The sequence below is a fragment of the Urtica dioica genome, chromosome 9 (genome assembly GCF_054948205.1).
Source record: "Urtica dioica subsp. dioica isolate 48M chromosome 9, U.dioica_male_clone48M_v1_H2, whole genome shotgun sequence".
Lineage (NCBI taxonomy): Eukaryota > Viridiplantae > Streptophyta > Magnoliopsida > Rosales > Urticaceae > Urtica > Urtica dioica.
In genome coordinates, this window is record NC_142764.1 from 29,567,607 (window position 1) to 29,592,539 (window position 24,933).

At 32.8% G+C, this 24,933-nt stretch overlaps 4 protein-coding genes across 4 annotated transcripts; 1 reads left to right on the top strand and 3 right to left on the bottom strand.

The window, feature by feature from the left end:
- Nucleotides 1-1,807: 1,807 nt before the first annotated feature.
- Nucleotides 1,808-3,405, bottom strand: LOC149386692 (protein LURP-one-related 5-like). The gene is made up of 2 exons (XM_089627348.1): nucleotides 2,827-3,405; nucleotides 1,808-2,441 (listed from the first exon to the last, which is right to left on the bottom strand). The coding sequence occupies exons 1-2, from the start codon at nucleotides 3,049-3,051 to the stop codon at nucleotides 2,025-2,027; spliced, it is 642 nt and encodes a 213-aa protein (XP_089483474.1). The 5' UTR covers nucleotides 3,052-3,405; the 3' UTR covers nucleotides 1,808-2,024.
- An 8,492-nt stretch (nucleotides 3,406-11,897) lies between these two features.
- Nucleotides 11,898-13,270, bottom strand: HP6 (histidine phosphotransfer protein 6). The gene is made up of 5 exons (XM_089627114.1): nucleotides 13,075-13,270; nucleotides 12,858-12,988; nucleotides 12,626-12,769; nucleotides 12,386-12,458; nucleotides 11,898-12,286 (listed from the first exon to the last, which is right to left on the bottom strand). The coding sequence occupies exons 1-5, from the start codon at nucleotides 13,141-13,143 to the stop codon at nucleotides 12,182-12,184; spliced, it is 522 nt and encodes a 173-aa protein (XP_089483240.1). The 5' UTR covers nucleotides 13,144-13,270; the 3' UTR covers nucleotides 11,898-12,181.
- Nucleotides 13,271-19,524: 6,254 nt separating this feature from the next.
- FAD5 (fatty acid desaturase 5) lies at nucleotides 19,525-21,616 on the bottom strand. The gene is given in 6 exon segments (XM_089625530.1): nucleotides 19,525-19,918; nucleotides 20,031-20,137; nucleotides 20,222-20,362; nucleotides 20,444-20,485; nucleotides 20,487-20,585; nucleotides 21,218-21,616. Coding segments are annotated over 6 exon segments (870 nt in total). The 5' UTR covers nucleotides 21,506-21,616; the 3' UTR covers nucleotides 19,525-19,725.
- A 455-nt stretch (nucleotides 21,617-22,071) lies between these two features.
- PIFI (post-illumination chlorophyll fluorescence increase) lies at nucleotides 22,072-24,311 on the top strand. The gene is made up of 8 exons (XM_089627411.1): nucleotides 22,072-22,348; nucleotides 22,833-22,962; nucleotides 23,062-23,146; nucleotides 23,220-23,298; nucleotides 23,377-23,490; nucleotides 23,598-23,710; nucleotides 23,786-23,896; nucleotides 24,010-24,311. The coding sequence occupies exons 1-8, from the start codon at nucleotides 22,237-22,239 to the stop codon at nucleotides 24,121-24,123; spliced, it is 858 nt and encodes a 285-aa protein (XP_089483537.1). The 5' UTR covers nucleotides 22,072-22,236; the 3' UTR covers nucleotides 24,124-24,311.
- Nucleotides 24,312-24,933: the final 622 nt, after the last annotated feature.

The following is a 24,933-nucleotide window of genomic DNA, read 5'->3' on the forward strand; positions in this document are numbered from 1 at the left end:
CGGATTATATATAAACCAATAACAGTCATGGTCCAACTCGTTTGACAGTAAGTAATGACCACCACTATATAAGTTAATATGTATAGTAGTCTAGTCTCTGTGATATTTTGGTATATATTTAAAAAAACAAAATCGACTATACGTGGGCTAAAGATTTATACACGCGTAAAATATTCGGCTTTTAATAATCGGTACGTAGATTTTTTTTAATGATCTAAACAGCTTTACTCTCAGTAACCTTCTACGAAACTGAGCGCTTATTAGAGTCCTCCACGTGATTCAAGGTAATCTAGGTCATAATCCAGAAAGATAAAAATATTTGAGGTAAAATATATAAAATAGTCAATTCAACTAATTAATTAAAAATAGTCAAAATTACATTGTCATTTTTTTTTAATATTGTGATTAATTTTTTTTTATGATTTATATAAATAATTTTATTAGTTTTAAACAAATTAATCATATGGTCAAAAAATTATTAAAATTTGATAATTGCAACTTTTTTTTTACTAAGTCACTAACTTTAAATAAATATTGATTGATTTATAAACTCATTAATTTCAATTTATTATTTAGGTGAATGACTCAATGTTTTCTTCTTTCCGTATATACATGCACATTGTATTATAACCGACATGAATATCGCAATTATGTATAAAGATACTACGCCTTTTTGCGAAGCAAATGAGAATTATGAAAAATTCCCAAAAGTCTTTTTAGACACGGTTTGGCTAATGCAACTTTTTTCCGACATGTATAATCAAAGTTTGTCTTGATTTGTTTAGAACGTAGTTCTTTGGTCGTATACCCTTGAGATTCTGAAATATGTCGATCGGATCAATTTTGATGTTTAGACCTTTATTTTAGGGATTTCGTTAAATTCAAAGGACACATTTGTGGTCACAAATAAAGCCTTACATATGACATAAATTCCAACCTTGAAAATTCAAAACCTCATGCCCTCGTTTAAAAAAAATATAGAAAAAATAAAAACAGATTTGAGCAAATTAAAACAATAGACTTTGGGACGTATTGTGTTGACTCCAAAATATAGCGTGTTCAAACGGTGGTTTTGAAAACAATTGACGACGTCATGACATTGAAATCAAAATTCCATGCTTTGTTTGTAGTTACAATAGGTTTCCAACTCCACTTGTTTTTGCTTTGCATGCTCATAACTGTCGTTTAAAATAATAATGCAAAACCTGTTTATATTTTTACGCACCGACTTTGGATACCAGGATAACACTTGCTATTTGCTAGTATTATATATTATTTTATAGAGATCTCATCAAATATCACTTAACATACATTTTTGTATACTACCATCCAGCAAATACTATATTGCATCAAGCTCGGTCATAATTAGGCTATCAAACTTGGTTGTTGTATTTCTGTTTTTGTCAAACCTATAAAAACATTACGAGTAAAAATTTACGCTACTTGTCCAAAAAAAAAAATACACTCATTATCTAACTTGTGGTATTATATGAAAGTCTAGAAACTTCACGTGTAAGGATGGCAACAGAACTTATTGATGTCCATAGATTTTTTTCTTCTTCTTCTTAAAACGACAATATTTTAGTGCTATCCTATCAAGCCCTCACACATATATTGGCCCCATATGGAAAATATCTTTCCGGAAATACGTCTTCAACCACAATACTCGTATCTCTCTCGTGATGCCATAGTCTTGCTTTATCTATATTAATTATTCTCATTGTACTTTAAAAATTCTTAAATATTCCACATTAATTAAGATACAAAAACACAACATAAACAAAACCGAAAGAAGATACAAAAGAAATAAAAAAGAGGCATTACTATATTTATTTTATAATTCATCACAGTTGTCAAGAATTCCAAAACAACGTCAAAGCAAAGAAACCCGAATTCCGAGCACAAGTAGATCATACAAACCAACAACGCAATATTGGCAATTTGGTATATATTGATGATATTTGATACCAAACTGCCAACCCGAACAACCAACCATACATAAAATAAAAAAAAAAAAAAAAAAACTAATATTCTACAGTGGTGGGGACCACCTCAGCGGAATCGGGAAAAAGGAGTGACTCGTCACCGTCGATCTGATCGAGCACGAGGACCAAGCCCATGACGAAAGCAGCGTCAAAGCCGGGCTTGAGGCAGAGAGAGAAAACGTCTTTCCCAAGCACCACCTGCGTCGACGCGTCCACTTTGCGTCGAATCTCCGCCGCCGTCGATTCTCTCCCCTCGGCGGCGTCGAATATCGTGCAACACCTCTGCACGAACGAGCCCTCGATCTGGTACTCCTCAACCACACCTTCCTTACCGTACACCTCCACCGTCACTCCCGACCGTCCGATCATCGACGATCTCTTCACGCTGAATAACGGCTTCTGACCGTCTTGTCTCTCCCCGGTGTACCCTTCCCATCGTTGATGCAAGCTAGGTCTCTGTAGGGTTAATTTATATATTTCAGGATTAGAAACAAAAAAAAAAAAAAAAAAAGATTGAAACTTTTTTCGATATATATCGAGTTCTTCAGCTCATTAACTGGTACCCATTAATCCAAATCAGAAACTGAGAGGACCCTTTTGATTTCTGGATTCGAGCTTGCTAATTTTTTGTGTGACTCGCTGAGTTGACTCAGTTATATTTCACGGTTTTCGAGATTTGGATTCGTGCCCACTAATCAAAATCGGAACTTGAGTTACGGAAACAAGTCATGGGAATCACATCTAATCGAAAAGACTGAAAGTCTTAATTTTTAGCGAGTCGACTCAGAAATGAATAATAACCGAGTTAAAGAGCGATTTTGTGTCGAATGTTTGTACGTACCTTCCGGCGAACGGTGAGAAGACAGTGTCCGTGAGGGTCCATGAGAACGACCTCGTCTCTGTCACGCATATCTGGGCCGTACGAGTCGACTCGGAAGACGATATCGCCTTTGCAGTCGTAAACGGTGAAGCCATCGCCGGGGAAGAAGACTGAGGTCTTTGAGACCGTTAGTTGAGTCTCTTCTTCGTAGACAGACCCGGCGTCAACAATTAAGCCTTTCTGCATCGTCTTTCCAATTAATTAATATATATGTATATATCCTTTTTAGGTCTGGGCTCTGAAGATACGACACACCAAAACACGGCTTATATAGTATGATAAAGTGATAATTAGCTCCTATAATAGAGTATCTTTATTTGAGTGCTGATTGTGTGAATTATATGAAAGGTTCTGCGCGTTGATCTCAATATTTAAAGAGAGCTGGAAAAAATGGATATTTAAAAATTAAAATGAATATATCCCTCAAAAAAAAAAAAAAAAAAAAAAATGAATATGGGAGAGAACAGCTGTGAGCGTGCGTGAATGAGACATTTAAGAAGTTAAAACTTAAAACTACACAGGTAGCTTCCAATATTACTTCTCAACGCGAATCGATATAAATATATAATTTTTTTCTTTTTGTTTCCATCGAGCTCTGGGACCATCTTCGCCCAAAATTTTTAAAATACAGTTTCTTTATACTTCAAAATGCAATTTCTATTATATCAAACTGTGTTTCGTATCAAACCCAATACTTCATTTTTAATATAAAAAATACATATTTTTTTATAACTCTATTATTTTAATAATTTTAATAACTTTCTATTTATTACACTACAACCTATATTTATTTAACTTGTATACTTTGAATCCAAAAATATTATATTAAAAAAACAAATATACATTACATATAACATGTATTAATTTGGTTCAAAATTTAAAAAGTAACATTATACTAAATTCTTTTTTTTTTATGTGTATGTCATGCTATTATTTTAATTTGTTTGCAATGAAAATTAATATTTAAATAATTTTTTTAGTGTATTTTTTTATTACGTGTCAAGATTAATATTTAAATTAAATCAGAATAAACTTAAATAATTTCATATTTAATTTTGTGATAAATTAATTCAATTACACATAAATTTATAAAACAACTATCAGTTTTTTAGTACCTTTATTTTTTTGTAGGGTCATTTTCGTATCTTAGCTTTTAAATATCGCGATGCTAATCATTGTTGTTAAAGAGAAAATGCTGTTACTTCAATTGCCTCATAGCTGGTACAATTATTTTTGTAAGAATGTGATCCGGCTTGAATATTTTTTTTCTCCCAGTATTTATATATTCGTCAATTTCTACTACATTCTCGGTTATGCTCAGTAATTTTTAGTCTTTACCTTATAGCTCGGTGTTTCTCATTTATGGGTGATCCTCAAGCCGCTTTGTTCGAACTCTTTTTGATAGAGATATGCCTAAAACTTTTTAATTGGCCAGTTTGAATTAATTACCATTGTAATAATATCATCAATTTAACGAATCTGTCCCATTTTTGTGTCTCATTTTGAGAATGAACAAATGATGTAAGATCCAATCTTTTATTTTTACTATATAAAAATATTTTTTTTTTTTAAACACTGTTAATTGAACAGCGTTTTTGTGAATAGAGAAGATTCTTCTACTTTATATATATATATATATATATATATGTTTCAACTTGTTTGATCATATTATCATATTCAAGTACATATAATAATGATATTGATCTAGACGGACGATAAAGTTCTAGATGAAAAAAAAAGTTCAATTATTTAAATACATTTTTTTAAACTTAAACATTTTTAGATATGTTTTTTTCCCCTAATTAAAATATATTAATTATTTCGCGAATATAATGTTTGTTCTATAGTAGCGTCTGCAAAGTTGGATTACCATTTTACCTTTTATTTTTTTAACTCTCTCTATATTATACGGGTTTTTTTTTTTTTTTTGTCATACTAAGACCATGAAATTTGTACGTGCATATGCATATGAGTGGGACCTACCATCTGAAGCATAAAAGAAAATATTATAGATTTTCAATGCAGCAGTACTCTTCGGCCCAAATGCCCAATAAATTACTTGGCCTTGGGTTTTATTAGCATTTTATTTTTATTTTTAATTTTTGCTCGGAGCAATATTTTTTATATTCTCTTGCCACTCCCACGTAGCAATATCTTTCACAAAAAAACAGGTACAAACCGGAACAACTCTCTCTCTCTCTCTCTCTCTCTCTCTCTCTCTCTCTCTCTCTCTCTCTCTCTCTCTCTCTCTCTCTCTCTCTCTCTGTGTTTGTAAAGATAGACAGTGTTAAAAGAATTAACAAAAACTAATCAACATATTTCTTTCACTATAATAATTATATACACAAGTCACGTAAAGAAGAGATCGTGAAGTTGAAAATAGCTTTGTTTTCACAATTTATAGGACTATTTGTTTTAGTTGATGTCTTGGATTACTAGATGTATTCTTTTGTAAGTTTGTTGAACAATATGATTTCGTTGAGTTACATTACAGATTTTGATTGATTAAAATAGTTCTTTGTTGAAGAAATGAGTTTGGAATATTATCAAACGAATAAGATGAATAATGAGAGTATTTTTGTCCAAGCCAAAGCCATTCAATTCTCAATTTTTTATCTTAAAAACAAATCAAACAAAAGAAAAAAGGTTTACTTTTCGTTCTCATTGCGATTCTCATTCACGTTCTATTCATCTTTTCATTTTTAAATAAACATGCTCTTAAGTGTTTTGCGTTTCTGCATGTGGTCCTCGTAATATGGAGTATGGGCCACATAAAATATCGAATATATATTTATAAATACGCATAATATGAAAGAGATGGTATATATGGAGTTGGAATAAGAATGACTCGAATAAGATGGAAGTCTGACTCGGTAATGCTTTCCCATTATACAACATCAATTATTAAAATTAATGGTAGTATAGATGTGGGGTATTGCTAGATTTTAATTTGATTTTTGATATGGTCCCATTTCTTAAAGACCATGCAATGCATGGTGTTTTGTCTTTCTGTGCTCACTTACTACCAAGCATGCATAACCTTTTATTTTCCTTAATTTAACTTTGTGCAAGGAAATTTCTCTGTCACCGACAACAATGCGACTGCCAGCTCTCCGAATGATCGGAGCTCGAGCAGTGTACTCGAAGCTAAATTGGACTCTCCGTTGCACGCCGCTCTGCGAGATCGCTCAAACTTGGTCGTACCACTCCTGCTTCGGCGACCCCCGATCTCACCAGTTTATTTAATACTTATATCAATAATTTCATATTTTGCTAGAATTTCAAATCCTCTTTGTCTCCACCACGATTTTCTGTTATTTGTCAAGAAAAAAAAACCCCAATTTTTATGGCCAAAACATAGATAATTTATGTCCATATCAACGTGTTTCACGATTTCACTCATTCCTAAGCCTCATTTATACCTAATGAGATTTTATGCTGTGTCAGTCCTCCGATGAAATTTTTCCGGCCACCAAACGTCTTTTTTTTTGGAAAATTATTCGAAATTCCAGCATGAACAATAAGAACCTCGCTTTGACTAGAATGACTAGAACAACACCGCAACCAAGCAGAATATTGAGGAAACGATATCAACTATTTTTACCGGAGAACATAGTGTTTTCAGGCGCCGAGTTCAAATTGGGAACAATCTCAGGCGATTTAAGTTTGAAGTTTGTAGGCGCTATGTTTTGGGCCCAGAATTTTACCATAGAAATTTGGAGAATTTAAAAATTCGTTTGAAGATTTATTGACATGAATATCAATAAATTTTCAAACGATTATGGAAAATTATTTAAAGATTTATTGATATCGTTGTCAATAAATCTTCAAAAAAAAATTATTTTGAAAATTTATTGCCGTCTAAAAAATTTATTGACAACGATTTCAATAAATCTTCAATAAAAAATTATCTTTGCTGCATATTCAGATGGAGGTATTCCATTATCTTCTGGCAACATTTTTTTTCAGCAAATCAAGCAGCTCTGAAAATCCTTTGTCACTCAAATTTTTTCTTGCTTTAAAGCTGTACAACTCAACCAATGCAGATAAATTAGTATACTTATCACAACCTTGGTATAAAGGTTTTTTTGCATCCGATAATAAGTCATTGAACATCGTAGGATCATCAATTAATTGCACCTCTGCATCTTCTACCATTACTTCAGGATTATCATTATAGTCACTAGCATAATTTGAGCGTGACTTTTGGCGTTGAAAATTTGCACTTCGTCTCGTTTCTTCGCCATGAAATATCCATTCTTTATAACTTTGATCTATGCCATTAAAATACAAGTGTGCTCGAACATCATCTAGTTCAAGTTTTTTTTATGTTTCCACATTTCAAACACGGACACCTGATAAAATTTGATTTCAGAGAACAAAAAAAAAAAAAAAATCTATATCAATAAAGATATACTTTGGAGACTCTTAAGGTCGACGCCCAATGATAAAACTAGTAGCCAATCAACTAAACGAAAATCTATTACACTACTTACCTGATACAATTTTGACCACGGGCGTGTATGGAACTGAACTTCAAAAATTCTTCAACTCCCAAACTAAATGCTTCAGTAGTTCGATTTGCGGTCATCCAACTTTTATCCATCGTCAACCTATACAAATAAAAAAAAAATTGAAAAATATTCCAAATCGCAATAAAAAAAATCCAATAAGTCTGAGAGCAATTAATAGTTGTGGGTTTTTTTTTTTTTTTTTTATATAAACCTTAGTATTTTTTTATACATATGTACACTAAATATAAAAAAAAGCATTGCGTTCTTGAAAAGTACCCACTTGAATTCTTGAAAACATTGCGTTCTTGAAAATTGGCTTAAGGGGTTGCATGACTTTTTATTACATAATGTGTACATAATGGGTGTTTTTTATTTAAAAAAAAAAAAGGAGTACACCACCTATTGCCTTCTTATGATTTCCAGGTCTCAGGAGATGGAAGAAAAAAAATATGAATCCAACAATATATGTTTGTAAGTTTTATGACTATTAATAAAATTTTCTGGTCGTATCTATATATAGAGTTGAATACCTCCATCATTAGTTGGACTAGGAGTAGGATTCGTTTGTTAAAAATATTAATACGTTTAAAATTTTATTTTATTTTTTAAATGAAGTCTTTTATTGCCAACGTGAGAGTGAGAGAAAGAGGTTAGACAAACAATAAATTTTGGTGGCGGTTATAGAATACATTATATAATATCATATAATACAATATCTTTGGATATCTGCCTCTTTAGGTAGATAACAACCACGTTTCAAAAAAAAAAAAAAAAAGGTAGATAACAACCAGAGCAAAAAAATGGCCGAGTACCAACCAGACACTTGCAGTGGAGGTCAGACTCAAGCTTGGCGTTGAGGAGTTAGAGTTTTCCGGCACAGGATCTCAGCTCTTCGAGGCCGGAGTGAAGCTCGGCGACGTCAAATCAGATTCGTCTAGCAAGGGATCGGAGCTATTCGACTCCGGAATGGAGCTCGACGAGGTCCAGTCGAAGTTCTCCGACCTGAGATCTAAGCTCCTCGACATTGGATCCGAGCCCGTTGACGCCGACTCGAAGAATATCGACATCGACAAGGAGCTTTGTGAAAGACCGAGGAAAATCAAGTGCTCGAGGTCGGGGACGGCACGGCGACGGAGATGTAGCGGAGTACAAGGGACTCCGAAAACAGAGTAGTGATTGCGTGGTCTCGAAGATTCGCAATAAGTTCGCCGGAAAAAATTAATTTCAGATGACGACGGTGACAACTGACAAGTCAACCTGGCTTGTTGGAGACGGAAAAGCGGAAACCGTCCTTCCTTCCGCGCGTGGCTCGGCTTAACGGCTTAGCGGCTTCCGTCTATACGGAAAGAAGGCTTCCGCGGAACCGTTTTCTTGGAAATTCGGCTTCCGCGGTTTCCGTTATTTTACTGTTTATACACGGATTTATAAATTTTTTTACACTTTCATCATTTTCTCTATAAATATAACTCATTTCAATCCAATTTTTCACAACATCATCCATCAAATTCTCTCTACAATTCTCTCTACAATCTCATCAAGCTCTATGTAATTTATATAATATAGTTTCTAAATTAAATTTTCTATATAGTTTAATATAATATAGTTTCTAAAATATAGTTTATGTACCACGGTTTATTTTTGTAATCCTTTCGTTTTATGATATTTATTGTAACTACGGTTTTCCTCCGCCACAAGTGAGGGTTCATTAATAAAATTTTCGTGGTTCCGTCCACGTTTCTTACTTAAAATAAAAACGTCTCGAAAATATTTTCATTATATAGTTTGTATGTAAAGATAAAATTTAGTTTGCATATTAACCCTTTTTATTAAAAACGTAACATTTTAGTCATTTTGATTTTACATTTTAATTGAAATCAAAACGGCTTATTGGCTTAACGGAATAATGGCTTCCAATAAGAAACGGAAACGGCTTAATGGCTTAACGGAAGAAAAATTTCCGTTAAGCCATTAAGCCGTCCTTATCGGCTTATTGGAAGGCCGAAATTTCCAATAAGCCAGGTTGAGTGACAAGGTTAATTTCATCTACGCAGTACAAGTGCCTGGAAATGCTCGAATTCCAAATTTCCAATGGGGAAGATGATGCTGACGTTGTGTTGAGAATTTGGGCCTTAATGGGCCACTAGGCTGCTTGTGTTTTTAATTGGGTCTGGGCTTTATTTTATTTTTACTTCCATAGTTGATATAGACTGAAATGCTACTGCTAAACTAATTACCCAGCTTAATATTAGCCTTCAGTAGTCTAGAATGTTCTCCGAGACTTGCCTGTATAAAACTGATTGTAACAATGAAATGAGTGTGAATAAATGAAAAGCAATTTAGTTTTACATATTGTCTTTGTATTTGGATATCTGCCTCTTTAAGATTTTATTTCATATTATAATTAAATAACTAGTTTTTAGGCATTAATTTACATAATATCATATAAATACATTATAATAAATAAATAAAATAAATAATTTTGGTGGCGGTTATGAGTGCCATCTTTTCAATGATTTAGCAGCGCTTGATTTATGAATGCATTTTTTTGGTAGGTTAATGTTTTGGTGGCAGTTTGAATATAATTGTCACTGAAAATATAAAATAGATGGCAGTTTTTCAGCAAAACGCCACCTTTCAAGTGTCACTAAATATCATTTTTCTAGTAGTGAATGTTAATAAATCTTCAAACGATTTCCAGATTTTTCAAACCATATTTTTTTTCTTCAGATTTTTCAAAAAAAAAAAAAAAAATCGTTTTATTTTTTTTATTTCACCAAACAAAACGAAAATGATCTTTAACCTTACTTATATGTGATCATAAGTAAATAACAAAAATAAATACAAAAGAAAAGTAAAAAGATATTTCATTAAAAGTGTTTTTGTACAAACTCATATAAAAAAGTCATACTTTTGAATTGATTTTAATTTATTGGATTTTGGTACTCAATAGTCAATAGTGATAGTTTAGGAATAATCTCAATAGTTAGTATCCCAGATGTATTGCATTTAATCGTACTATTGGGTTTTTAATTAGGGGCATCTTTCAAGGGCCCTATAAATTTAGGAGGGCTACGTATTGAGGATATTGATTTGAAAATAGTAATTTATAGAATTCCTCATATAAAGTTCTTATTTCTTTAGTTTTCAAATAATTTTGTTAATAATATCTTCACATATATTCTTTTTCTTTTTGGTTTTGGAAAAATTGTAAGCAAACATTCTTCATTTATGGACTCATGCTATTTTATTTCATTTATGTAACCTAGAGCCATATGGCCAACATTGGCTTTTGTCGTATCAACTTTCACCCACGACAAAGATGATTATGAAGAAATTGATCATTTTAGGCGTTTAGGCACTTATGAAGTCGGAAAAAAGAGGTCCAACCTGTACTTCAACGTCAACTCGTCAATTTATTTTAAAATGCTCGAGTGACCACTTTGAATTCTACTTGATCTTAATCTGTTGTAAATAGCAATTTATTTATTTATTATTATTTTTTTAATATTTTGGTCTAGTTGATCCATTGAATTTATTTGACTACTTTGAGACTTTTTCTATTAAGTTTCATTTGGTTTAAGTTATATGCCGTCGTCTCATCACACCTTGAATTATTTATTTTATTTTTCCGTTCAATAAAAAAGAATTACACTTAAAGTGTGTTTGGTTAGGACTTAGGAGTAATGCAAATGTAATCACATTTCTAAAAATATCATTAAAGTAATCAGATTTTCAAGAATGTATGATTATAATATTTGACTATAAAAGTTAATATTTTAAATAGGTTTTTGGGAAAGTTGTATTACCGCATTTGGTTTGGTTTGACAATATGATGAAATGACTAATAAAAAAAAATGCTCTTGTGATAATAGTACGGCGTTCTTCCACCATTAAGATTTTTAACTCGAAATACACTCGTTCCCTTTCTTCAATCTATCCACTTCTCTGTATTTGCTTCTGAAACCATTAGATTTTATTTCAGATATTTCAAAATGGAAAGTCACAACCAAATTGGCCATTAGAATTCAGTGTCATTTGATCCCAAACAAACAATAACGATAACATTATCCGCCGCCTTGCCGAAAAAGCCAAGTCCCAAAGAACTCAGGACCTTTGGGAGAATCTTCAAGTCAAAAGTGATCCGTTTTTTTTTACTCACACAACCAATTCAAATTAAATTTAAAATAGAAAGTTTGATAATAAAAAAATAAAGAATAGAAATTAGAAGCTCTCACTATTTTTGATTGATCGTTGATTGATGGGATAGATCGTAACTGAGAAAAGATACACGTTCGTAGCCGATTTTTACACTGTTTTGGTCTAAGGGAAGTACTACTCTATTAACTCAGCCTATCTAATTTTGTCATTGAATTTGAAACACAAATGTGTAATTCGTCGTAGCTCTGAAAAAAAGTAAGAGCTCTCTACATTAAATGATGGGAAAAAATGCGCTCAAACTCAAAGCTGACAAAGATAGTCAAAGCTTTTTATAATTCGAGAATTACAAGTCAAACATGAAAAGCGTTACATAGTGGATTTTTTTTCCTCTTTTTCTTCTTCTTTCATTCAAATTCATCAGAGGTACAACTACAAGGAAACGTATTATTCGAGTCTTTTAACTACTGCTCTATATATGAAGTGAACGAGATACATAGACACAAACAGTGACATTTTTGTACCTATTAATACAACTAGCCTGTCTTTTACTCTCTCAACAAACATAAAAAAAAAAAAAAAAAAAAAAAAACCAAGAACATTAAGGAAAGAGAAATATTGGCTTTTTTCTCATGAACCTCTATTTATTAATTATTATTATTATTATTAGTAGTATTATTATTAATAATATTGTTGTTGTTGTTTTGCATCGGATATCTCACTCCAGCTGCCAAAGCTCGCTGCTGCCCTAACTACAACATATCACAAGAAAAAATGATGTCAATTACAAGAGTAATGTATAAACTAATTATGGTTTGATGATAAAGGTGGTAATAAGTATTAATAATTACTTGGAAGAGTTCATGCAGTTTGTTCTTGAGGTAGCAGTATTCATGCTCAAGAATCTCCAAGGCTCTCAGGCATCTGAAAATCATGATGAACTAGAGCTTAAAATAATAATAATAATAAAAAGATGTTTTTTGTATGTACGTGAGTGTCATGTGAAATAACTACAAGATTATATAAGTTGTGTGGTATGAAAGGAATGATAGTGATACAATAATAAATGAATGAATGAATTTAATAATTACCCAGGTCGGTTGTTGTGGTCAGAAGCGGCACGAAAGGCGAGGCAAACATTTCTAACTCTTTTGGCTCCAATGCTTGAGCTACTTCCCATGAACTGATTCAAATGTATTCCCATCTTCTGGTTGTCCCATAACTCTCTTTCCATTCTGTGTTCATATTATTATGAATTCATCATCACAAAGATAGTAAAACAAAAAATAGTATAGAAATGAGTTTAAAATAATATAAACTCACAATTGAGCCCTGAGGTTCCTCAAGAGCTTCTCGGACTCGTGGAAGTAGATAGTTACAACCTCGGACACGAAGTTCGGAGAGCTCTCGTCTTGAAGCTGTTGTAGCTGCAAGAACTGCTCGTCCAAAACTCCCTATACATATGTTTAAGGCAATGATTATAAGGTACGTGAAGAGGAAGTGCATGCATGGAAAATTGATTTGGAATGTTATTACGTACTTGGTGGAAGAGAAGAGCGAGCAAGCGATTCATGTCGGTTCGCAACCGATCGGACTCCAAACCCAGCATCCACACAGGAACACCCGTCTTGCCCGATTATTATATATCAACTCTATAATATATATATTTATTTCAACAAAAATAAAAGCGACCCAAAATCCAAGTGTAATAATAATGTAGTGATTTGTGTTTTTAAGGTTTTGGTTTCTCTTCTTAATGACGAGTGGTTGGTTGGTGATATATATACACACATAAATATATACCCACACCCTCTACCTGGAATTCAAGGACTAAATAATTAATATAAATTAAAAGTGGTGGAAAGAAAAGAAAGGCGTGCGAAATGGGAGTTACCGAGGTAAATGTGGGGGGTGACCTGTTGTTCCCTTAACCGGTCACAGTCGCGTGCTGTCTTTTCTGCTCTCACCGCCGACAACTGCCTGCAGCCGGTTGCCTGTCAGTCATTTCTCTCTTACTTTAAAACTAGTTCAACTACTACTCTGCTTCCTTGCTTCTTTGCTTCTCTTCAGCTTCACACACATTTTTTTTTTTATATAATAATTTAAGTCCAATTTGTTTTTTATTCTTGCCGTGACTTATATATGTGTGTGTGTGTGTGTGTGTGTTCCAAATTCCAATTAACACGTCTAGGTTAACTATTAATGACAGTTTATCTTGAGTCAGAACTTATATTTACTAAAAAAAAAAAAAGTACTTTTATAAGGCGACGTTTGTTTTTGTGAGGGCGCAACTAATTTGGAAAAATACAAGTTATAAGCTATAGGGTCAACTCCATCCTACTGCAAATTACTATATTTGGTGTTAAATTGCCTACAATACCGCAAATTTCACACTATATTATACCATGTATATATGTATATAGTATCACACTAAATTTAGTGTATTATTTTATAGCACAGCAAAACGTTTTTTTTATTACCAATTATATATATATATATATTTAAATTTTCATAAAACAAAAAAATTTATAAATTGATTACAAGATTTTATTATTTTTGAATTTAGTACATTTTAATTTTTTTTTAAATACTAACATGTAAAATACAATTTTAGTCACTTAATTAAAAATATATAAGCATTATAAATATTTATTGAAATGTTTATTAATAAAGATATTATTTAGTTATAACAATAGAGAATAATATTTTTAGTGTGAAATTCAGTGTTGTGGTTGGAGTTGGAAAAAATTTGATGCTAAAAACACACAAAAAATAGTGTGATTTCAACACAAAATTTGGTGTTAGAGTTGGAGATGCCCTAATAAATTTTAGATTTATAAAATTAAAATAAAAAACTTGTGAACTAAAAGATTCTTAACAGTGCAAAAAATATAACATCCAATGGGCATACGATTGTAAATCGGACACTTTTTAATTCTTTTTTGTTCCAACTGCAGCCGAAGGACTGTATAATCATAATCTTATTATTGTTGACGGTTTAAAATCATCATAATAATAAATGTATTTCAAAAAAATGTATGAACACAATGAATTATAAAGGTTCATACCGGATTGTGGCTATGTGGTTTCAAGCTTGCATGGCTTTTTTTATGTGCCTTTCATTATGATCATAATGAGTAAAAATGTTTGAGCGTAAAACCCACCAAACCCTCTTTCGTTATTCGAAGGGTCCTTTAGTAAATAACTGTATTTGGTTTGGTGTGCCAAGTTCTGAGGAATTGGATCATGTGATAACTAACCGTTAGATGCTCGAGTATGCTTCATTTGCAAAGTAACTCTTCACTGCTCTGTTTGTAATGTAGCCTCGACCAATTAAACTTTTTAAATTATTATTTCTTCAGCTGACTAGCTAAGTCTTCGAAGGCCGATTTTTCTTCGATGATCTTGTTTGATTGAACTTGTATAAATGAGTTTTTCCTCTTTGAAAATATGTTCGAATATGCTTGATCTACATCATAAATAACCGAAACTTAAGATATATTCAGTGAATACAAGCTCAATTTTATTTAATGAGTCACTTGCAATAATTAATTTGCTTCCTAATGATTTTTTTAACCCAAAACATCAAATTTATTTATCAAATGTATCACAATAATTGAGTAAAATACTCAATTTCATTACTAATTTTTTTTTCAACATTCCTGTATTTAATTTTTTTTTTCGTGCAGATGCAGGTTTTATATACAATATAATCTTAGTTACTTATATTGGTAATTATTAAAAAAAAAAAAATGCAGTCTAGGCTCCTACCGTAAATGTAACTTAAATAATATTATATTATGGTGTTGTGTAGAGTTAGATTCCCCAATAATTAATATAATAATTATTATAAGGAAGTATTCAATCAGGCCGCCTGGTTCAGGCGTGTGTGGTATGGATATATGGGCGGTGGTGATAGGAAGAGAAAAGCCCCATGACCACCCGGCAAAGAAGGCTGTGATTTTGCAGTCAATGCTGTGTTGACAACTTGTTCAGAATCATTGCCACGTGGCAAAATGAGTGCCAATCGAAGTTTGTCCTTTTGTGGGGGATGTTTGAGTGATAGGGGACTGATGAGTAAAAAATAGTGAGATTGGAAGAGCATGATAATAAGAGACTTTTTTCAAAAAGTTGGTCATTGGAAACTGGAAAATAAAATGTTGCACTCAGAAACACTTTCTCTATCTCAGAGTATGTAGCTATAGTTCCAGCACTAAATTATAGGCAAGGATTTTCAATTTTTATTTTATTTTTTTTCTTTTTGCTACCAAGGTTTGAAAAAAATGAAAATAATCACTAGGTCTGTGTGTGTGTGTGTGTTTTTACTTATTTTTTCCTTGAAAGAGAGAAACGAGGCTTTCTTTCATTTTATTGATTTTCCCCCCTAAAAAAAGTAGGAATTATCAATTATGGGTATTTGATTGAATCATATTTATCAAAATGATGAGACACTAATTCATGAATCATAATTGACATTTATTAAGCTACCTAGTTATTATTGTCATTAAAGGTAAAGAAACTCGAATATTAATTACATGCAACAGAAAAGAGGGTAAAAATCATTAACACAGAAAGAGAGGGACTTCAAACTCGAATGTTACTTAAAACTCTTCTTATTCACTTTTTTTATGTTTACACATGTACAAGTGTGTCTCCTTTAGCAATATTATATTGCTATGAGAAATCGTGTCCCTAGCTCAGATGTTAATCATTATATTCCCACAAATTATGTATTCCTAAACCGTGCTAGAGTGCATTATTAGACCTCCTAATCTAAGTAATGGGTAAAAACTATTGTTTAGTTTAATGTCCAAAACATGTTAACTTTGTTTTTTTTTGTATGCCTCGGCTTGCTCGCATAAGTGCACGCTTTCTGGTGACGTAAGGTATACCTCTCTTCCTTATCATTATTGCTCCATAATTATTCTTATCATTATAAATATAGATGTCGTATATCATCAATGTATTATATATTTGTTATTTAAGAAACACTTTGTGTTATTTATATCTTGTTATACTCGGCAAAACAATAAAGTAATATATGTGGATTTAATTATCTATTCTTTTTTATAAGGCAAAAGGCATTAGGCTATTGGCTAAGTTGCTTGATTAGTGTGTATATATATCATACGTATTTTATACATTTCTTTGGGACTATATTAATGAGGTTAAATTTGAACCAGAAGCTAGTAAATAGTAATTAACAGTTGAAGAATGAAAGCATGCTTTGTTGTGACGTAAGAAGAGTATTGGTATTGGAGAGAAATATTTGTTTAAATATGACACTTTTTAATGTTGATTATATCCATGCAAAGCACAAACTTTTTTTGCCCTTAAATAATTTACTACATGGACTTCAGAAACATCATGCTTTTTGTTCTCCCGTGCTTATATGCCGTGACCATAACAATTCAAAAATAAACATTTTTGGCTGTTTATTGTCCTAATGTCGTTGATTAATAGACCTTCATGCTTTGAAATTCCAAACGCAGGAAAAGTGGATGGAACAAATGGCACTTAATTATCCATACAATTATATTTTACTCAAGAAAGTCATTTTGAAAGTTATGTAGGGTGATTAACCCAAGGGAATGTAAGAATGTCGTTTCAGGACTCGTAGCTCGAGACTCATTCATGCCCTAATAATTATTCAGTGTCGTTAATTAATAGTAATAGTAATTACGTATATATATTACCATGGGCTTCTTTCTAGAAAAAAAATAGAAGTAAATGCTCTTATGAATTATGATGGTAGGCTTCTCAACTGACACATAATACTTTCTGTGACTAGTTATCAAGTCACAACTTACAACAACTCTAAAAAAAAGTAATCATAACAATGTTAGATAATATAAAGCAGGAATATTAAGACAAATACCAATATTTTATAAATAATTGAAAAAGACTATAGTTGCTCGAAATTATACTTAGTTTGGGATATAACAAAATATGAAATTACTAGGTTCGAAAGTCAAATTTCTTCAAAGTTATATGTCTCTCTCATAAGTGCTGAAAAAGACGAGCAAAATTTCTCAAAATCGACTGTGACATTTCAAACATGTGGTAGGCTTGTCACTGATTTATCGATTAAGAGCAATGAGGTGGCAATTTGGGCCGGACACGAGACACGGCACGGTTACGACACAGTTTAAATGGGTTTGGGTCGACCTTAAATGGATCTGGATCCATCCGTGTCGAACACGATTAACACGATTAAATAACGGGTGAACACGACACGAACACGACAACCTATTTGGACCCGATTAGACACGAATATTAAATGGGTAAACACGATCAAACCCGTAATGACCCAGTTAAAATATTAAAAACAACTATCAAATTAAATTATAATAATAAATATTATATACAATACAAATTATAAGTGAAGTGTATCCACTTTACATAGAATAATCTCTAGTTAATGATCTGTTGGAGATACATTGCTTTTTGAAAGATTGTGTTTGAACTTCTCTTTTGTATTACAAATATTATGTTGGTGGCTTAGTTGATTATATAGAGTATTTTTATTAATTACTTATTATGACTAATTTTTTAATTAATTTGATTTAGAGAATTTTAATATTTTGAAATAAACATGTGTAAGGGCCTAAACCGATTCACGTGTTCAAACGAGTTTAGTGGTCTAAATGGGTTTGTGGGTCTAAGTGGGTTCGTGGGTTACATGGTCCATTAAGGCACGATTAATAAATGGGTCTTAATGGGTTGGGTCTGGGTTTGGCAAAAACATAGTGGGTCGGGTTTGGGTTTTGCTCCTAGACACGATTAATAAATGGGTCGGGTTTGGGTCTGTCAAAAAATACATGAAAACGAATAGGACACGACACGAACACGACACGTGACCCGAATTGCCACCCCTAAAGAGCATATTAGTTACCCCTTAGATGAAACATTAGTTCACAATTTCGGATCGGGATTCTCACACCCATGAGATAGCCTCAGCTCTAGGTTTCACATAGTTACCCCTTAGGAAATAAGGATTTTTTTTACTTTAAAATTTATCACATTTTATTATCTTTCTAATGCACTATACTTAGTTTTTCAATTAAATTTCTTTGAGAATTTCATGTTTCATAAGCTAATCTTTTAGCATCGATTTTCATAATGCATCTGTTTCAATGTGGGGGTGCTACTCGTTTTCTAAACTACAGAGAATCATTTTTTTTATAATATATATATATATAATAATAATAATAATAATAATAATAATAATAATAATGAGCTAAACATCATCTAACTTTTATTCAATGGCCGCCGCATGGCTTTGTCAAGTGTCGACGCAAGGGTGTTTTAAATTTTTAATTTTTGTTTCCTCTCTCTCTCTCTCTCTCTCTCATTAGGAAAATAGCCAACTTAACGTTTTATATTGCTAAATAGCCAATTTCGTAAATCTTAGGTAAATAGTCATTTTCATGTATTTACAGACGTAAATTTTATATAAAAACTCACCTCCATATATTAGGTCACGTCATTATTTACGGCTATTTACCTAAAATTTATCAAACATTAACTATTTAACAATGTCAAACGTTTAAATTGGCTATTTTCCTAATTTTCTGATATACATATATATATATATATATATATATATATATATATATTTTCTTTTTACAAAAGTAATGAATGACATAGTTTTTTTTAAAAGACATTTTTTGTCGGTAGGGGTTGAACTTACGACCTCCACTTTGGGAGTGGTGTGGAATTACTACTAAATCAAGCTAACTATCACGTTAATGATATGGCTAATATGACATTAATGATTAGTTATAGTTTATAAAATGTATATTTTTTTAAAATAATACGAAAGATTTTTTTTAATGAAATATGGACGCTAAATATTTAAAGTAAACGAAAAAATATATTATAAAAATTTAATCAAAATGGAACTTCTTGAAAGAAAAAAAAAACGAGGCAAGTTGAATAAGCATATTCTTCAATTGATCATAGTTATTGTATAAAATAATATCTCAAATTAACATTGTGATCAAAGGACAATCGTAGGTCATATTACAAGATACATGAAAAAGAAAGAACGGCAAACATCACACAATCAGTAGAAGGTCTAATCAAATTTGTTATTCAAACGAGACAATCAAACTATACATATGGTTGCCTAGTAAAAAAAACAAACATGTCTCTCTTCTATATAAAAACTTGGTTTCAATTAAATTGGTTAAAAAGACATTCTCATCTTATGACTCTCATTGGGCAACTTGACATCCGTAGCCAAGCCAAGAACTTGAAGAAGCTTCACAACATACCAAGTGATGTCAATTTGCCACCATTTAAGCCCATGCCTCGCCGAGAACTCAAAAGCGTGGTGGTTATTATGCCAACCTTCTCCAAACGCAAGCAAACCCACCAACCTGTGTATATTTTCCGAGCATTCAATATAATATATTCTTGATTTAGCAAAATTTTTGGCTAGGTCAAACAAAATTTATGTTCCGTCCATATTAAGCTCGGGTTTTTGTATACCAATTGTTTCTTGATAAATCTCGGGTATTCCATGCTTGATTTCCCCAAACATGGCAAGCCGAGTTGACGAGCCAAGTGATATGATATACCCATGTTACCCTCACACCCTGAAAAATTAATAGGTGCCTTGTGATTCAAGCAAAGACTTACAATGAAATGAGGGCAGTAAAAAAAAAGGGACACTATTTTACCATGCCCCAAACTATGAAAGGGAAGCCTCCAAAAGCATATAGTAAAACTCCGAGAATAAGTGGATGAAGTACGTAAGTTGTCTTAAGAAATCGATAGAATGATTGCTTCTCTAAATCACTTGCATTACTTGACCCTCCACACTGTAAAATTATATATTCTTCACAACTTTAACGTTGTATTAATCAGATTATATGTATATATATATTAATTTACATAATTACCCTTTCAGCGATGGATTTGGTGTCAAAGAGCCAACTAATGTGAACTAAACCAAAAGCCTTCAGTTGGGCTATGCGGGTCTTTATCAGTGTCACAAAACTGGTGGTGATATCTGTGCGTGCTCACCCAATCTATTGGATTTCCCTACATTTATAATGAAATTATTATAAATTATGGTCAATAAACCTGATTTGGAAACTTTATTTGGAACCTGGAGAATAAAACAACAAAATTAAGTACTTATTCTAGAAGACTTTGAGAGAAATTAAATCTGAGGATAAATAGAAGGAATTTGAAAGAAATAAAAAAATTATGATGAAACATGTAGAATCCCATAAAATGTGATATTCTATTTCTTTTTGTAAAATTCGATTGAAAATGACAATTAGCCCAATTCACGTGTGTCTAATATTGGACCCGCGATTGGCCTTAACCAATTTGGCCAAGTTAAAGTTAACCTGAAACCATTTTTGGTTTCTCCCGCGGTTAATAGTTTATTTTAAATTTTTTTAGTTTAAAAACAATAAAATGATAACTTGTTAAGGTTCAAATGAAATGGAAAATTTGGTCAATTCTAAACTTACTATCAATCGGAACAAAGTGTTCCATTCCGAAAATTATGTCACCGTTCACGGAATTGGAAAAAGAAAATTTCTCTCTCTCTTAACACAATGTATAATTTGATTTCCATTTCATTCAATTTTTTAGAATCCCGGTCGAAAGCGTGGCATAAAAGTAACACTTGAGTACGAATAAGAGTACTCACTCGTACTGACCTGAAGCGCCAAAACACCACAATAGGCAAAGACGTACTCGAGCCATTTGGGGAGCTTGAAGCTCCGGTGAGAGAGATTTCTATGGAAAGACAGAGTGATCCCAAACAGACCGGTCACGATATACAACGCAAAGGCCACGCAAAGAGCGCTCCGACTGAAGTGAAACGGAGCGAGAAGAGCCAGCAAATGCATCGCCAAAACCACAATCGCCGTTCCAACGTCCAAACCGTTCCATTTCCTCCCCGAAAACACCTCTCTCGGTCTCTTCACCGACACGTCGGATAACATGATTCTTCTCGGCTTTTCCTCGCCCCCCGAGCTAGCCGTTATGACCAGTCTCGCTCTTCTACTGTTGCCGCGATTAGTCAACGGTTTTGTGTTGACCTGTCGACGTAGAGGAACCACATTGTTGTTTCCGAGGCGGTCGAGACAAAGGAGAGCTTCGAGTTTGGGATTGGACGGTCGTGAGGTAATCAAAGCCATCATAGAGAACGAGAGAGAGAGAGAGAGAGAGAGAGAGAGAGAGAAAATGAGGCTTTGTTTTGTTGGTTTGTCAAGTGAAAAGTTAAGGACTTTTGATGATTTTTTTAGTTACAAGGGTCGTTGAAATCCTCATATTGCTATATAGTTGTTTGATTTTTTTTTTTAACTGAAAGAGACAAATGTCTAGATAAGGCAAGTGGATTTTTCACATCTTTTGGTCTGTCTTCATATTGCTTACTTGCAGACCTTTTTAATTACGTACTACTGATTAATGAGATCCAGATACATTTTATCCATTTGGATTATCACACTTGTATATATTTTTTGTCTGAACATGAGTATATTAAAAAAAAAAAAAAAAAAAAAGTGAAGATTTTTATTTCCATTGAATTTTTCAGCCAGGAAAAAAGAGAAGATATTTGTGTGGAATTTTGTGACCATGATTTCTTTATCTTCTCGTCTAAAGCTTTTGGTATTACAAGAGTGAAAGAATTATCCAACTCTCGTTTGTGTATTGTTTCCAGAGAGTGTAATTCATGGCTGCAACAAATGGATCGATCTTCTCTTCATCGGCAAAGGCCTTTTCGGCTTTCTCCGTGAACTCAAGCTCCGGCAATAATTTGGCTCAGCCTCTCCATAACCCTCTTGGTATTTTTTTTGTACTCTCTCTCTCTCTCTCTCTCTCTCTCTCTCTCTCTCTCTCCTATCATTTGATATTTTTTTCATTTTTCTTAATCAGATGGAAAATCAGCAAGGCCTGATTGTAGAACATGAATCTATTCGAGATTGATTACTCATAAAACCAAAAAATCAGAACAAACATAATGAAAACCAGGCGAAATAAACGGAAAACTTAGAACGCAAGAAAGACAGGAAAGTTAAAACAGATGAAGATTTGTACCCTTCATTCAGATAAATAGTCAGGGACTAAATTCCCTAATCACACACCCAAAGAACTCGAAGAAAACTATCCCCGAACTCAAAGCCCCAAGCTTTAGCTCTAATCTTTTTCTCTTTTGATTCTTTTCACAACTCCAAATGCTTTCAAGCCTTGGCTTTTACAAAGAGCATTAGGGAAAAAAGACAGAACATGGATATTTTGTTGTATACTAATTCTAATCTCTGAAATCAGCAAGTAATTTCACTGGAAATTCTCTCTCGAGAAACGCCCCCGAAAAGAAGACGAAAGCTATGAGGACGAGCAGGAAAGTCTCTGCTGTGATGTCCACAGAAACAACCTCTCAGGCCGATGATATCAAAGAGTATGGTCTCCGAAATCCCATTCTGTTGAATTCTTCTTCAAAATATTCATTGCTCTCTAAACCAACTTGTATCTCTCTCTCACTCTCTTTATATCTCAGCTTCGTTCTTCCATCGTGGACCATGTTCGAACTCGGACGAGCTCCTGTTTATTGGAAAACGATGAACGGTCTTCCTCCGACTTCTGTAAGAAATTGTAGATTTTTTTTTTTTTTTTTTTGGACTTGAAATACTAAAGAAGAAGATAAAAATTGTATAGGGAGAGAGACTAAGGATTTTCTACAACCCGACTGCAAAAAACATCGCTCCAAACAACGAATTCGGAATCGCGTTTAATGGTAATCGACGACAGATTATGGTCTGATCCGATATCTCAAAACGGCTTGGTTTATCTATTTTTTTTCGAAAAATTGCAGGAGGGTTTAACCAGCCTATAATGTGCGGCGGAGAGCCGAGAGTGATGAAGAAGACAGAGAGAGGGATAGCTGATTCGCCGATTTACAGTATCCAAATATGCATTCCTAAACACGGTTCGTTGGTTTATCTCGTTACATCCTCAGATACTATAAGCTTTCGATGATCCTATAATAAATACATATATTCTTTTCTTCTGTTTTTTTTTCTCGACTTATTGCAGCTTTGAACTTGATTTTTTCGTTCACGAATGGAACCGATTGGGACGGTCCTTACAGGCTGCAATTTGAGGTTCCTAGGGGTTGGAAAAACAAGCCAATCGAATTCTTCAATAAGGTACGAAATGGCCATTTCGAGAGATCGATAATACACGATAAATAAATAAATATAATCACGTTTTGGTCACGGCAGGGTCTCGGGGAAGAGTTGAGCTTGGAAGGCGCTTGCGATAGAGCGATATTTCCGGACGCGAAAATAGTTGTCGACAGATGCGCTATCATCGGGAATTTGACTCTTCAAGGGGTAATAAATTGACCGAATTTTAAAATTCTTCGTTTTCTATTCCGACATTGTGTTAATAATATAATGCCCGAAGACTTTTGAAATAAATTAAATTGAAGCGTACTTTTTTTCAGGCCGATCGATGTGATTTGAATCTCGTGCCGGGATGCACCGATCCAGCTTCGCCGGAATACGACCCGCTTGCCAACGTGGACGATGGGTCTTGCCCGGTTGACTTAGAAGAATAGAATATTGCAGGTCCAGAAATATATTTACAGAACTAAAACAAGAAAAATTATGTTACAAAATACAGTTACAATATGTATGTATGATGCAATTTATGCATTGTTATAGGTAGTTTTTCTGTGTGTATAATTTGTATTTGAGAATGCAGGAATAGTAATGTTTCTAATGAAAGATTTCTAAAATAGCTATGAAACGTTAGAAATTTTGAAATAGCCAACGTTTCGCAGAGTAAATTTCTAGTAAATATGATTATTTACAAATTTTTTGACTATTTACGAAACGTTGGCTAAAACGTAAACGCTTATGTTTATGTGGTTTATATTGCTAAATTTTTTAATAATACTATTTTTTTTCTAACAGTAAACAGTTCTTTTTGAAAAAAAAAAAAAATCCTTATAAATGAAACTCTATTCACACGATAAAAACTCTATTCCACAAAAAAAAAATCACCATCATCACTTGTCGTATACAACTTTCCCTTTGTATTTCCTTTGCTATGTGAAGTCATGAAAGATGTTAATACAAAGTCAAATTAGAGGATAATATTAGTATAGAAAACCGAGATGGTGAAAAAAAAAAAAAAAAAAAATCATTTTATAAAAGGGGATAGAATATCCCTCAGGGTCATATGGTTTAGCTATCCTATTTGTAGAAATAAAGAATTTTCTGATGAAACTTGAATTTATTATCAAAGACAAGCAGTGCCATAAATTCTCTTTATTATTCCAGCTCTGTGAAAATGACGTTCCTACAAAATTCCAAACTCTTAAAAATATTTATCTCATTCTCTCTGAAATCGGCAAATAAAAACT

Bases quoted from the DNA above. Each gene is read 5' to 3' on its own strand.
- LOC149386692 (XM_089627348.1), bottom strand. From the start codon at position 3,051: ATGCAGAAAGGCTTAATTGTTGACGCCGGGTCTGTCTACGAAGAAGAG. The intron at 2,442-2,826 runs GTACGTACAAAC...TTAACCCTACAG, and splicing joins TTCTCACCGTTCGCCGGAAG to AGACCTAGCTTGCATCAACG.
- PIFI (XM_089627411.1), top strand. From the start codon at position 22,237: ATGGCTGCAACAAATGGATCGATCTTCTCTTCATCGGCAAAGGCCTTT. The intron at 22,349-22,832 runs GTATTTTTTTTG...CTCTGAAATCAG, and splicing joins GCCTCTCCATAACCCTCTTG to CAAGTAATTTCACTGGAAAT. The intron at 23,897-24,009 runs GTAATAAATTGA...ACTTTTTTTCAG, and splicing joins GGAATTTGACTCTTCAAGGG to GCCGATCGATGTGATTTGAA.
- HP6 (XM_089627114.1), bottom strand. From the start codon at position 13,143: ATGCTGGGTTTGGAGTCCGATCGGTTGCGAACCGACATGAATCGCTTG. The intron at 12,770-12,857 runs GTGAGTTTATAT...ATATGAACACAG, and splicing joins AGGAACCTCAGGGCTCAATT to AATGGAAAGAGAGTTATGGG. The intron at 12,459-12,625 runs GTAATTATTAAA...CATGATTTTCAG, and splicing joins GACCACAACAACCGACCTGG to ATGCCTGAGAGCCTTGGAGA.